The 13,544-nt window shown below is 57.8% G+C and overlaps 1 protein-coding gene across 1 annotated transcript; it reads left to right on the forward strand.

Moving 5' to 3' along the window:
- Positions 1–1,199: 1,199 nt before the first annotated feature.
- On the forward strand, positions 1,200–8,430 carry LOC120227200 (BPI fold-containing family B member 2-like; the record flags this gene model as incomplete). The annotated part of the gene is made up of 11 exons (XM_039225355.1): positions 1,200–1,260; positions 2,557–2,617; positions 2,975–3,141; positions 3,401–3,586; positions 3,812–3,865; positions 4,369–4,539; positions 5,134–5,201; positions 5,364–5,409; positions 6,159–6,222; positions 6,538–6,614; positions 8,165–8,430. Coding segments are annotated over 11 exons (997 nt in total), but the record flags the coding sequence as incomplete, so codon positions are not given.
- Between the last annotated feature and the right edge of the window lie 5,114 nt (positions 8,431–13,544).

Consider the following 13,544-nt stretch of genomic DNA (forward strand, 5'->3'; position numbering starts at 1 on the left):
AAAAACACCGCTAGCCCTCTCCCCTCTCCCCTGAGGGGCCATTCAGTGACCTGGGGCTGCAGCCTGGGTCAACATTTATGAATGAGGGGTGCCTGGGTGGCTCAGATACTTAAACGTCCAGCTTGGGCTCAGGTCATGATCTCGCAGTGCGTGGGTTCGAGCCCCGCCTCGGGCTCTGTCTGTCTCTCTCAAAAATAAACATTAAAAAATTAAAATAAAAACCATTTATGAATGGATAAAGAATACATAGAGCGTGCACACACACACACGCACGCGCGCACACACCACACACACACACACACACACACACACACACAGAGGAATATTACTCAGCCATAAAAAAGAATGAAATCTTACCATTTGCAGTGACATGGATGAAAGGAACTAGACAGTATTTTGCAAAACAAAATAAGTGAGTCAGAGAAAGAGAAATACCATATGATTTCACTCATATGCGGAATTTAACAAACAAAGCAAGCCAGCAAAGGGAAAAAAAGAGAGAGAGAGTCAAAACCAGAAACAGAGTCTTAACTACAGAGAATGCACTGATGGCTACCAGAGGGGAGGGCTGAGGGGGAGACGGGCGACGGGAAGGCAGGAGTGCACTTGCTGTGAGGAGTGCGGGGTGATGTCCAGACGTGTCGAATCACTAAGTTATGCACCTGAAACTAATAGGACACTGTGTGTTAACTATACTCAACTTTAAATTAAAAAAACCTTAAAGAAAAACCCGAGGGAACCACAGTCCTATGCATCCCCACTGAGAAACAACTTGGACCCCTCTCCCCTTGTTCAGAGGGGAAAGTGAGATGCAGGATGAGGAAGGGACCCTCCCAGGCGTGTCCCAGAGAACTAGCACCCCAGCTTGCTGGGCTCAGAGTGGCCACGAGGCCAGTGGGCCAAGGACGGGGCCGAGTCCGCTTTCGCAACACCTTCTCTGTCTCCCCCAAGCCTGGCCTCATTGTCACGTTTTGGCCACGTACAAACCTCCAAGCCAGTGACCTCTTTTCTGAGGCCCGGTTTCTCATCTGTGGGGACAACGGTGTCAGCGCGGTGTCTGGCATCCAGCAGGGGTGGAAAGGGACTCACTGGCCCCTGGCTCGGGGGGACACCGGTCTCTCAGTTTGTGGCTCTGCCGGGAGAAAGGGGCGGAACTTGTGTCCTGGGCCTCAGGAGCGTTTTCTCGGTCTCTCCCTCAGCCTGGCCCGGGGGCCGCTGGCCCTGGTGCAGAAGCACGTCAGAGCCGTCCTGCGGAACAAGGTAAAGACCCCACCCCCACATCTCCGGGGAGGGGGCCCTTGCTCACCTCTGGAGGCGCGGTGCCTCATGGGGCGTTGCAGGCATGGGGGAGATGGGGACCGTTAGCGCCTTTCCTAAACTAGAAGGCCCTTGATGGGACTCCTCCGATTTTCCCAGGAGGGCAGGAAAAAGGCTGAGGGGACGGTCCAGGGCAGTGACAGGGCGGACGAAACAAAGGGGGGCTTGGGGGCCGCGGGGAAGGGAGGCCCCTGCTCCCGGGCCAGCCCCAGTTCCACGCCCGAGGGTCGGGACGGGGCCAAGGGGCTTATGAAAAAGAGACAAAGGGAAAGTGGACAACAGCATGGGCACTGGAGCCAGGTGTGGCCTGGGCTTGAATCCTGGCCCCCTCCTTCCCGGCTGTGACACTCGGACAAGTCGCTGCACCTCCCTCTGCCCCCAATTCCACATGCACCGCGCAGAGAGTTGAGCCCATTAACATCCGTGAAGAGCTTACAACAGTGTTGGCAGAGAATTTGGCTGTGATTCCTGTTGCTATTTCCACCCTTGTCATTAGTGGCTTGTGGCTGACTTGGTGACAGACAGGTGCCCCTGGAGCTAGGGTCACACTGACAAGGGGGGGGTGCTTCTCCATCTCTGTCCCTACCCACACACCATCTTCTGATTTGGTCCCTGCAACCCCAAGTCAACCCACTCGGTGCCATCCCACACCCACCAGGCGTGGGCCCCAGTGTTGCCATCTTGCAGACGGGAAGACTGAGGCCCAAGGGCTGAAGGCAGTACAGCCTGACCTGGCCCTCTCCTCTGCCACCGGCCTCCCCTGGCCCAGCCCCACCAGCTTTGCCTGGCCCGGGCTGTGACTCCCCTTGGCCTTGCGGGTGGTCTCTCCTTGCCCCACCTTCTATCACACTGACCCCAGCTTAATATACTTCTCGGGCCGCCCACTGCGCCCAGAACTCCAGTCTTGCTCGCTGACCACCGCCTGCCTTCACCGCGTGCAGCGCCCTTCCCCCAGCAGGCCCTCTGGGCCCCAGTGCAGCGGGCTCCCTGCCTCAACTGTCCTGGCCCAGCTGTGGTCCCCTCTACTGTGTCCCACTGTCCCCGTTCTTTCCTCGACGCCCATGAGCCCAGCTTCTCTGAGTCCTCAGGGCCCAAGAGAGATGCAAGAGGCCCACTGGGTGGAAGGAAGGGACTCCAGGCCTTGGTGTGTGGGCCCGGGGAGGCTTCCAGACTGGGACCCTAGACCCGCCTGGCCTCACCCCTCCAGCCTGATCAGCCTCCGCCTCTGTCTTGCCACAGCTGTGCCTGAGCATCTCCAACCTGGTGCAGGGCCTCAATGTCCACCTGGGCACTTTAATTGGTAAGGACTGGGGCCCGGGGGGAGGGTGCTGGGACAGTGTGGGTCAAATATCCGGACCTTGATGAATGTGAGCTCCGTTCTTCTCCTGTGGTTCCTTCTTGCTTTCTTCAGGGCGTATGTGTGCACAGAGTGACCCTTCCCCTTCCTTCTAATTTGGTGTCTCTAGTCTTCCACTGATTAGGAAAGCGAGACACCCAAACTGCTAGAATCATGTCTACGCTAACGGTCCACAGGTTGCTAGTGGCTGAATCTTGGGTGCGTGTGTTTTGTGACCTAAGTTTGCCTCCTCAGAGGCCTTCTTTCTTACCTCCTCTGCTTCCAGGCCTGGGTGTGGCTGGCCAAGGTCAGATAGTTGAGGTTTCTGGATAGAGGAGGCGTTGGGAGGTAAGGCTAAGGATGCCATCTTTTCTCCTTCATTCTGCTTTTGTGTAGGCCTCAACCCTGTGGGTCCAGAGTCCCAGATCCGCTACGCCATGGTCAACGTGCCCAAGGTCACGAAGGACTACATCTCCTTGGATATCAACGTAAGTGTCGCCTTGTCAGCCCAGGGCCCTTGGGCTTGTTGCTTCTGGGGTCTTTGGACTAAAGGAGCAGGGGTGTTGGAGGGAGGGGAGCTGGAATGGCATCCCAGGCGGGGGTAGGGCACGCAGGCAAAGGTGTGAGGCTGGATGACATGCGGCATACGGGTGGGTGACATCTCAGAGCCCAGGGATCTGTGACGGAGTCGCCTCCCTCCTGAGGCCCCGCTGCTTTTCTCCCTCTCACCACCCCCCAACCCCACAGGCCGTTCTCTTCCTGCTGGGCAAGCCCATTGTCCTGCCCGTGGATGCCACCCCCTTCGTGCTGCCGCTGCACGTGGGCACCGACGGAGCCATGGCAGCCGTGGGCCTCTCCCAGGACCTGTTTGACTCTGTCCTCCTGCTGATGCAGAAGGCTGGGGCCCTCAACCTGGACATCACAGGGCAGCTGGTGAGGCTTGGACCTGCCACCCGGGGCACGTGGGACATGCGTGTCTTGGGGCCCAGCCTGGGGAGACCCCGCAGAGGTCAAATCGTGGGGAGAGACGCAGCTCAAGATCTGGGGCCACGGGTGGGCTGTTGGAAAGGCTGAACGGGGGTCATGGGGAGGCAGAAGCTGGTGTAGCTCGGGGGGCAGCTGCCCTAAGGCCCATTGTGATGTGGGGGCTCATTTCAGGAGTCGGACGACAATCTCCTGAACACATCCGTGCTGGGCCGGCTCATCCCTGAGGTTGGTGACAGTTCTGGTCATTTCAGGGGCCGAGACCCAGCTGGGACGGGGAAGGGAGGGTCTCGGCTGGCTGGTATCTGTCCCGCAGGGGCTTCAGCGTCTGTCGTTGTATCCTCCATCTGAAGACCCTCCCCCCTTCTGCCTGACAGTCTGCTGTTCACCGCCCCCCTATGCCTCTGTCCAGGTGCTGCCTCTACCCAGAGGGCCTTTTCTGCTTCCTTTTTTCTTGTTTGTCTTCAAGACCAAGCTCGGGGTTGCCTCCTAGGGCAGGGCCCAACCCCTAGCCCCGTCCAGGAGCCTTCTCAAGCTCCCTTGGCCCCTGAGCTCCCATTCTTCCTGGCACAGATCACAAGGCTACCGCCCCCTTCAGGCGGGACATCGCCAAGGGCAGGGGCCTGTGGCCCAGTCATGTCTGAGCAGCGCCTGAGGAGTGATGAGTGCAGAGACCACCCAGCCTTTGCCCCTAGGTGCCCTCCTCTCTCTCTCCCTCCCTGCCTCCCCAGGTGGCCCGCAGGTTCCCCAAGCCCATGCCGGTGGCGCTCAAGGTGCAGCTGGGTGCCACGCCCGTGGTCATACTTCACACCCACAATGCCACGCTTCAGCTGCAGCCCTTCGTGGAGGTCCTGGCTGTGGCTTCCAACTCGGCTTTCCAGTCCCTCTTCTCCTTTGATATGGTGAGTCAGGTGGGCTGGTGGGGCTGGCTGGAGGGTGGCGACACCCCACATCCCACTTCCTGCCCCACTTTCCTCACTTGCTCTGCTCTGTTCACACTGGTGTCCTTGCTGTTCTTTCGCTATGCCATGACATTCCTGCCACAGGACCTTTGCACGTGCTGCCTCCCACCCCCCACCCCCCTGTGCCCAGGACACTCTTCTCCTAGCTCTTGGCATGGCTGGCTTCTCATCTTTCAGGTCTCAGCTTAAATGTTGCAACCTTCTTCTTGGACCACCCTGAGAAAGATGGTCCCCGTCAGCCCTCTCCATGCTACCACACTCTGCCTTCATGGCACCTGACACTCTCTGCAAGGATCTCATCTGGTTACTTTGGTTATTGTTCACCTGCTCCCCTGGCCTGTGAGGGTTCCCCAGAGCAGAGACCTGGTCTGTCTCATTTATGCTGTGTTTGCTCCCAGTGCTCTGTACGGGGCCCGGCACATCGGGTGCTCCACAAACACCCAAATCTGTCAGGGGCTGGGTGGCAGCTGGTGGCCAGCTGAAGGCTCCCTTGTGGCTCTGCACTCTTTGACCTCGCTCTCCCTTCGTGCCCAGGTTGTGAACCTGAGCCTCCAGCTCTCTGTGTCCAAGGTGAAGCTTCGGGGAACCACATCTGTGCTGGGGTAAGAAAGGCCTCTTGGAGCCAGCGGCCTCAGTGTGTTCCTCTGGGGAATGGGCCTGCAGCCCCTTATCACAGTGTCCATCAGAGGATCCTGGGATGCAGCATGTGTGGTATGGGCGGGGGGGACTAGGCCCCAGCACTAAGCCTCCTGCTTCTCTTCCAGGGACATCCAGCTCACCGTGGCCTCTTCCAATGTGGGCTTCATTGATGTGAGTGTGGGGCTGGGATGTCCAGACACCCCCTCAGTGGGTGGGGCAGGCCTTGAACTGTGTGCCCGCACACGAGTGCCCCTGTATGAACCACCACGATTGAGCTTCCTCCTAGGGCACTTGGGGATAGTAGCCAGTCTCTCTCCCAGGCTGCCTGTTGGCTGGTCAGGCGGTCAGCAACCTCAGTTCTTCAGTGGGGTCCGTCAGTGAGCTGCCTGTCACTGCTGGTGGCCAATGACTGGTCAGGCCAAGAATCACTGAGTCTACTGGTAAATCAGACAAGCCAGCATTGGACAGTGTTGGCTGCCCCCTCAGCCACATGCCATGGCTGGGCCATTGGCCACCATGTGGTCCTTTGTGGGCTGGCCTGTCAGTCAATACGGCACATCAGTCTGTCCACCATCAGTCCATCCGTCCATTGGTCAGCACCAAGAAGGCGGCCAGTCTCCTGGCATCAGGCAGCCTGCCCACCACCTGCTGGGCACACAGTGTCAGTCAGTCAGGTGCTGGTCTGTCTCCTCCCCGGAGGGCAGTTCCGGGGGCCCAGACGCTGACAGCTGACCTGACCCCAGGGGTCGCTGGGCTCTGCTTGAAGGCAGGACGGGGGTGACCTGCCTTCCTCCCTCCACCCGTGCCTCTGCTATTTGTGTGCCTGTCTGTGTCTGGCGTGTTCACGTGTGGCCCCTCTGCCCGTCTCTCTCGGCCCCTCACTGGAGCGGGCCCGCGGCCCCCCATCTCCCTGACTGCAGACAAATCAAGTGCACCCACTCATGGACGCCGTGTTCAAGAGGCCGCTGCTGGATCACCTCAACGGTGAGCCCCGCCCTCCACACCAGTTGGCCCTACGGTCCCCTGCTGGCCCTCCTCCGCTCTAGGCTCCCTCCCCCCCCACCTAGCCCCAGGGCTCAGAGGTTAAGAGGGGGGGGGTTCAAGTTTTCTTTTTTTTACTTCCCGAAGCCTCAATTGTCCCTTCTGTAAAATGAATATAATAATAATGGTGCCTGCTCCCCGGCTGTCTGTGGGGCTCAGTGTCACCAGGCACGTGAGGACTTCAGCATGGGCCCGGCTCCTGGTGGCGCTCCGCTGGGGCCTCCTGACTGAACTTAGTTGCTCCTTCCCCTCCTGCAGCTCTCCTGGGCATGGGGGTCGCCCTCCCCAACGTGGTCAACCTCCACTACGCCAACCCTGAGGTCTTTGTCTACGAGGTGAGCCTTTGTGTGTGGCGCACGGGCTTCCTCCACCCTCGGACGAAGGCTGGGCTCAGCGAGGCCCCACTCTCCCTTCCCGCTATACAAACAGTGAGGTCTCCGGGTTGGCCATGCCTGAGGGTGTCCCCCTCAGGGGGACATTCCTGCCAAGACCGTGCCATGAATCCTTGGCTGTAATGAGATGGAAAATTTAGGACGTTTAGAGACATTGGTGCAAGGGTCCTCATCAAATATGCCGGGCCACTTTCGGGGGATTCAGTCATCCCACGATCTATGCCCTGGGCTGGGGGCACAGCCCCTTTGGTGTCTGGGGGAGATGACACACAGGCTTCTTCCAGCTTTATACACATATCTCTATAGGCTGGATGGGGAAGGGGGCTTCCAGACCCTTCTAAAACCACTTGCCCTTATGCGAAATTGGTGGGGCCAGGGTGAAATTCAATCTCCACTGCCCAGGGTGAGACCCTACAACTTCTTTCCGTGTCACCTGGGATATAAATGATAATATTTTTTCTATTCATTCAACAAGACATATGAAGGACAGAAAGCTTAGCCGAGGCCCCTGAAGCCCAGCATCTGCACGTGTTGTTCACATCCTCTGAGTGGGACCCAGGGATGTTTTTCCAGGGATGATGCCCGTGTCACTTTAGAACTATGGTCCCAAGGCACGTGGGTGATCCACTCCCCCGCTCCCCAAAAAGGAACAATTAGCACATATTGGAACCTGGGCCATTAGTGAAAATTTCCTGGAGACTCTCCCAAGCAGGCAGGGTCAGTGACTGACCCGTCCACTGTGGTACTCACAGATCTAGCCAACTGGGTCCAAAGTCAAAGGTCCCTAGCCCAGCCCTGTCCAAAATGATGTTCTGTGAGGATGGATATCTGCACAGTCCAACACGGTGGCCGCTATCAGCCCCTGGGCATGTGTGGCTGTTGGGCACTTGAAATGTGGCCAGTACAGCTGAGAAGCTGGATTGTAAATTTTATTTAATCTTAATTGGGTTTAATTTAACAATGGCTACTGCCTCGGACCGTGTATGACCTACGCGTGGGAAGGGCCTGGGTCTGCTTGTCTCCAGCACGTGTAACAGGACGCGGCTTATAGCAGAGGCTCAGTGAAGATTTGTTGAATGAGCAGATGATGCTCAGCAGGCCCTGGGCACGTTTCCGCAGGGCAGGGCAGAGAGAGAGGATATAGGGAAGGTGCTTGGTGCTCCTGGGGAGCCCTGGACGTGGAGAATATGCTCAGTGGTTTGGGCTCCCAGTCCTGACACAGCGCTGGTCCCAACGGCGTCCATAAGCCCGCACTGAGCCCCGGCCCCGTGCTGGGGGCTCTGCCCACGTGCCTCCTCATCCTAGGCCTGCAGGGTGGGTGCTGTTACCACTCCCAAGTGACAGCAGGAGGCTGAGTCCCAGAGAGGCGACTCAGGAGGCCTGCAGCCAGAGTGGCAGAGCATGAGCTCAAAGCCAGGCTGATGGGGCGGCTGGAGGTGTTCCTGGTCCTCGTGTGGCCCCCGACCTGGCCCGTGGTTCTCCTTGCCCTCCAGGGCTACGTCGTGATATCCAGCGGACTCTTCTACCAGCGCTGAGGTGGGACCACCAGGGCAGCCGAGAGGGGGCCAGCTCCCTGCCTGGGAAACTGAGGCAAAGCCACATTTAACCATCACTGTCAAGCTGGATGATCCAGCCGGGCTGTTTAATCTCCACTGGGTGCCTGAGCTCCCCTCCCTCCTTCCCTCCCTCCCTCCCCTTTCCCCCCCGGCCCGCCTCTGTCCCTGTGAGCCCCAGACCGCTCCTCCAGGCTGTACAGACCTGTCCCCTCTCGCATTAAACATTTTCTCGTGAGCTGCAACCTCCATCCAGACCCAGTGAGCTCTGCGCAAATCCGAGGCCAGCTGCCTACGTCCAGTTCTTGGGTCCTGTTTGTTCCCAGGGCCACCAAAGCCACCTGGCAGAAGAAGAGGGTGTGGCCACGTCTCTGTTGACCATATCTGTTGACTCCCTCACCTCCTTGCCCCGGGAAGCTCATGCTTTGCAAGGGGACCCTGGAGAGCGGCACGGATGGCTGGCAGTTACCAATGTCATGGTGGCACCATGGGCACTCTGTCCTCAGCTGGTGGCATTTCCCCTCTACAGTGTCACATCCCATCTTGTTCCTAGCACCTCAGAGGAGCCTCATGAGTCAGACAGGCAGGCTGTGGGGTTCCATTTGGCAGATGTGGGGACTGAGGCCCGGCGAGGAGAGGAACATGCCAAGTCTCCGAGTGGGACGGTGGCAGACTCCTGGGATGGCGCCCTTCCAGGACTCCAGGAATAAAAGGTCCAGTGCCCTCTCCCATCACCAGCACCCCATCCGGGGTGTCCTTGGCTCACAAGCCTCAGGTGACAGGGAGCACACTGCTTTCTTGGGCCACGTCTCTGTCTTTGGCTTTACCAGGACACAGGCAAGTGTCTGTTGGAAGGAGAGGATCTCTCTCCAGGGCCTGTGGCCTCAAGTGTGTCTAAGTCCTTTCCCTCTGAAAGCTCTTCAGACCCAGCGGCTCACACACGACAACATGGCCTAGGGAGGACCAAGGGACGCGAACCCTGGCGGGCCAAAGCCACGTGATTTTCTTTCCTTGATAAGCTAAGCTCTTAGCCAGACAGAGTGTTCCTTCCTGCTGAGATATACAAGATTCACATTCTGTTTATGTTTCTCTGGGGCTAAAAGGCCTGAATTCCCACCATCAGTAAACAAGACCTTTGGTAGAGTGTGACTCTAACTGGTCCCCTCCAAGGGTTACAGGTTCACCCCAAAGTCTCATGTGACAGGAGGGGCCTGGAGCGAGCCCAGGATCTGGGTGGTGGGGAGGGGTGTGGGCCCCCGCGCTGAGAGAGGGAAGGGCCCGACCCTAACATCCAACTTCGCGATTGTGCTCTGGACAGCACGGCTTTTATTTCATTTGCTTGTTTAGTGAGTTCATTCATTAATCCTACTTTTATTGGGACTTAAAATAGGCTCAGCCCAAGGCTAGGTGATTTGGAATATGAGAAAGGCAAAAATTTTAAGAAAACAGACTCAACCAGGAGAGAAAGTTAATAGCTTAGAAAAAGATTGTAAGCTCCGTGTACAGGGTCCGTCTATTAAGTGACAAGTCCAATGATCCAACCACCCTCCCTTCCTTCCATCCATGCATCTGTCCATCCACATATCTACCCATTTATCCAATTAGCTCTCTCAGCCAGATAGGACTCTGTTTGTACCCATGATGTGCCTGGTTCTACAATAGAAGTCCCTTCTAGAGGTGGGGATGAGCACTGGGGAGGCGGGGCTCTTACTCCGGCACGTGGCTGGGCTGCGTGCAGACTTATGCAGGTACTTACAGAGGGAGTCTGGGCCCTGTGAGTGCAAGAGGCTTTCAGCGTGGATGCACTAGAGAGGTGGCGGGGGGGGGGGGGGGGGGGGGAGGTGAGGGCTCTGGCATGTTTGGAAAGGGCTGTGGAAAGCCTGTCCCAGACTGAGGCTGCAGGGTGGCAGAGGGGTCGCATTCTGAGCCATTGTTGGACGGCCTCACAGCCACATGATTGCAGAAGCCCCTTCCTCTTGCACGCCCCTCCTGTGCCCATGGCTGAGGGCACACTCACTCTAAAGGGGAGATGCCCAAACAAATCTGAGTGTTTTTGGATGCATGCAGAGCCAAGGGGCAGCCGCTGCTGACATGTGGGGCAGAGAAGGTGAGCCCACGCCCTCCCAGTTCTGGTCCGGCTCCTCAGAAGCTGCATCCCCCCGCCCCCACCCCCTACTCACCTTGCACACCCTTTCTCTCTGACCTGTTGCCCTCGCTCTTTCTCCCCCTGGGACACCTTGACCTGAACTGGTTTGCCCCTGTCTACCAGCTCAAATGCAGTCTTCTTCGGTCACACCCAAGCCCCTCCACCCTGCTGACTCTGATGTCCTTCAATTCCAGACCACTGTCGTTGGTGTCTGTGGCTTCCCTCACAGAGTCCAGCACACGGCAGGTACATATAAATGTGTGGTTAGTGAGCTGCTGACGCTTGCATATGCTTGGCCCGGGCTTGCTACAGCCCCCGACCCCAGGAAGCTGCGTGAAGACCAGTCCCCATAGGCAAGTGGGGAGTCACCTTTGTTGTGTCCCCAAAGCAAGTGCAGGGAAGAGGAAAGGTGGCATGGAGCTTCAGGACCAGCCTGGTCTTCCGTGTCAGAGAGGTGTGGGGGCGGGGGGGCAGGGAATGGTCAGGAGGGTTCCCTGGAGGAAGCAGCCACAGCTGGTCCCGGGGGATGGCTGAATTTGGAGCAATGGGGCAGGTGTTATAGGGGACCAGGCAGGGGGATCCTGGGGTGTGCAGAAGGGAGGTCAGGCGGGCAGGTGTGCCTTGGCAAGTCTTGGCCTGGGATCTGGGGTCCCTTGGATCCAGATTCAACTCCTGATTGTGCCATCACTTGCTGTATGACCTTGAGCCTCAGTTTCTCCACCTGTAAAATGGAGGAAATTGCCAAAGTGCTCGTCTCATAGGGCGGTCCTAAGGTTTAAATGCTCTAGTGCAGATCAAACACTAAGCACGATGCTTGGTGCAGGTCACGGGCACAGTAAATGGCCCTCTTATTGCTTTTATTATGGGCAGAATGAAAGCTGAGTCAGAGGGGTTTTGAGAGGTCCAGCCACAAGCTTACTGGACCAGTCTTCCCCTGGGGACCCTGAAGCCACGCGGCTACCCAGTGGCCCAGGAAAGACTCTGTGTTTCCCTACAATAATTTTAGTTTTAGGGAATTTACCTCCTACCTACCCATTGGAACTTGGTTAGGACCAATGTACTTTGAATTTAGGGGAACAGGGGATGACATGAAGGTCCTTTTCCCTCTCAGAAAGCTTCCTGTTATTCTCATACATTATAAAGAGGGTAAGACAGCAGCCAAGGCCACACTGTGAGGACAGTGGCTGGGGCTGGGGCCCAGATCACTGGAACTATGCACGGGGTTTCTCTGGCCTTCCTGCTCTCCTCACAGTGCCTGGGATGGCCCTGGGAGGGGGGGAAGCCAGGTGACCTGAGGCACATGGGGGTGGATTTGCACTGAGTGTGTTGGGGGGTGGAGGTGAGGCTTGTCTGTCCCTCCGTCTGTCAGGGGCGGGTCAGCAGGGATAAAATGATGCTATCTGTAGACTGGCTCCTCAGCTCAGGGCTCAGATCAGGATGAAGCCTGGCTGGGCCAATCCAAGCCCTTCTCTCCTCCTGTCCTGACCTGGCTTCTGTCCCACTGACCTCAGGCAGGCCTTGGCCCTCTGGCCTCAGTGGCCCCATGCGCACATCAGGCTCAGCAACGTCCTCCAACATTCAGACCCATGAGCTCCCTGTGGGGCAGACGAGGAAAACCTCTGGCCTCCAGCAGCCCCCCGGGACTTCCTAGCACTCTCGAGGTGCCCCCAGCCCGGCCCCCTGAGGGCCCCGTGGAAAGCACACCAGAGGCGGGACACCCAAGGCCTGGGTCCCGGCCCCAGCTCTGTGGCCAGCCTGCGTGTGGCCCGGGATGACTCTGCCTTCATTGTCCTCTGGGTTTGGACCTAGAGAGAAGCTCACCTGGTTATTTACCAGCTCCTGGCTTCCTCCGGGAGGTTCCCTCTGATGGCACCCCCTGGTTCATTAGCTCCTGGTGGCCCCTGGGAGTCTCAGATGGTCCAGGCAATGCCAATCAGGCCTGAGACACCTGTCCACTGCCTTGCAGAGCTGCCTTGGCTCCGATGCAGCATCAGCTCCTCGGGCATTAGCTCCGACACCCTCTGCTCCAGGAATCTGGCTCTAGTGTCAACTCCTTTCTTCCCTTTCTACCTCCCCCCACCCATCCTCCCCCCCCCCCGTTCAGCGGTTTCCAGCACCCCTACCTCCCCAGGAATGACCTGGTTCTGTAATTGTTGATTTGTCACATGCCCATTCCCCGCTGTAGGCTACAGGAGGAGCCCCAACACCTTTGTTCACTGCAGCGCCCCCTCGTGCCCCATGCAGGCCTGGCACACAGTAGGTTCTCAATGTTTGTGGAGGAAACAGACAAGTGCCCACTATGTGTCTGGCCTGGTGGGAGGTGCCAAGTCCAGAGGAGGGGGCAGTGTGAGCCCTGCTGCCCACTCCAGCAACCGCGTCCCCCACCCAGCGCCCACCGTCATGCAGCTGCCCAGGCTCGCCCCCGCTCTCCTCCTCTGGGCTATTTACATTGGAACAGACTGAAGATCACGTGAACATCGGGGCTCTGTTCTTCAGACCTTTAGATAATTATCTGGGCCTTATTAAGCCCTTAATGATCCAAACAGCTGATCAGGCTCCTGAATATAAGGACTTTCTCGTCCCAGGGTCAGGAGGCAGAGGTTGGTCATCTGCAGAATATCCTTGGGCTCAGCAAGGTAAGGACAGGCCCCACCTGTGGAACTTTTCCCGGAGAATGTCTTTTACAGATGAGAACACTGGGGCCCAGAGAGGGGAAGGGACTTGGCCTGAGATCACACAGCAAAGGCTTGGACCTACATCCTGACTGCTTCCCGGTACTCCCCACCTAACAGGAAGCCACTGGACAGTGAAATCTTCAGGCAAGATCAAGGAGGCAGAAGAGCTGAGGGGCCTCCTTGGGAAGACCGTGGAGGTTCTGCTTTGCAGGAGCTCAGAGCTGAGCTGGGGCAACGGGGGCAGGGAGCGGGCAGCTAGGCATTCAGCAGGCAAAGAGAGGTAGGAAGGGACTTCAAGTGGAGGAAAACGTGTGAGTGGAGGATGGGGTGGGAGCAGCAGGGAACGCTTATCTTGGGTGGGACAGATTAAGAACATAGTCAAGGTCAAGCTGTGATCTTTGAAACTGAGGGTGGCTGGGGATTGAGGGGAGGCTTCCAGATGGAGGAAGCAAGGACTGAAATTAAGACTTGACAGACAGGCAGGCTGTGGATGGATGGA

The sequence above is a fragment of the Hyaena hyaena genome, unplaced genomic scaffold (assembly GCF_003009895.1).
Source record: "Hyaena hyaena isolate Hyena2069 unplaced genomic scaffold, ASM300989v1 scaffold_2073, whole genome shotgun sequence".
NCBI classification, from domain to species: domain Eukaryota; kingdom Metazoa; phylum Chordata; class Mammalia; order Carnivora; family Hyaenidae; genus Hyaena; species Hyaena hyaena.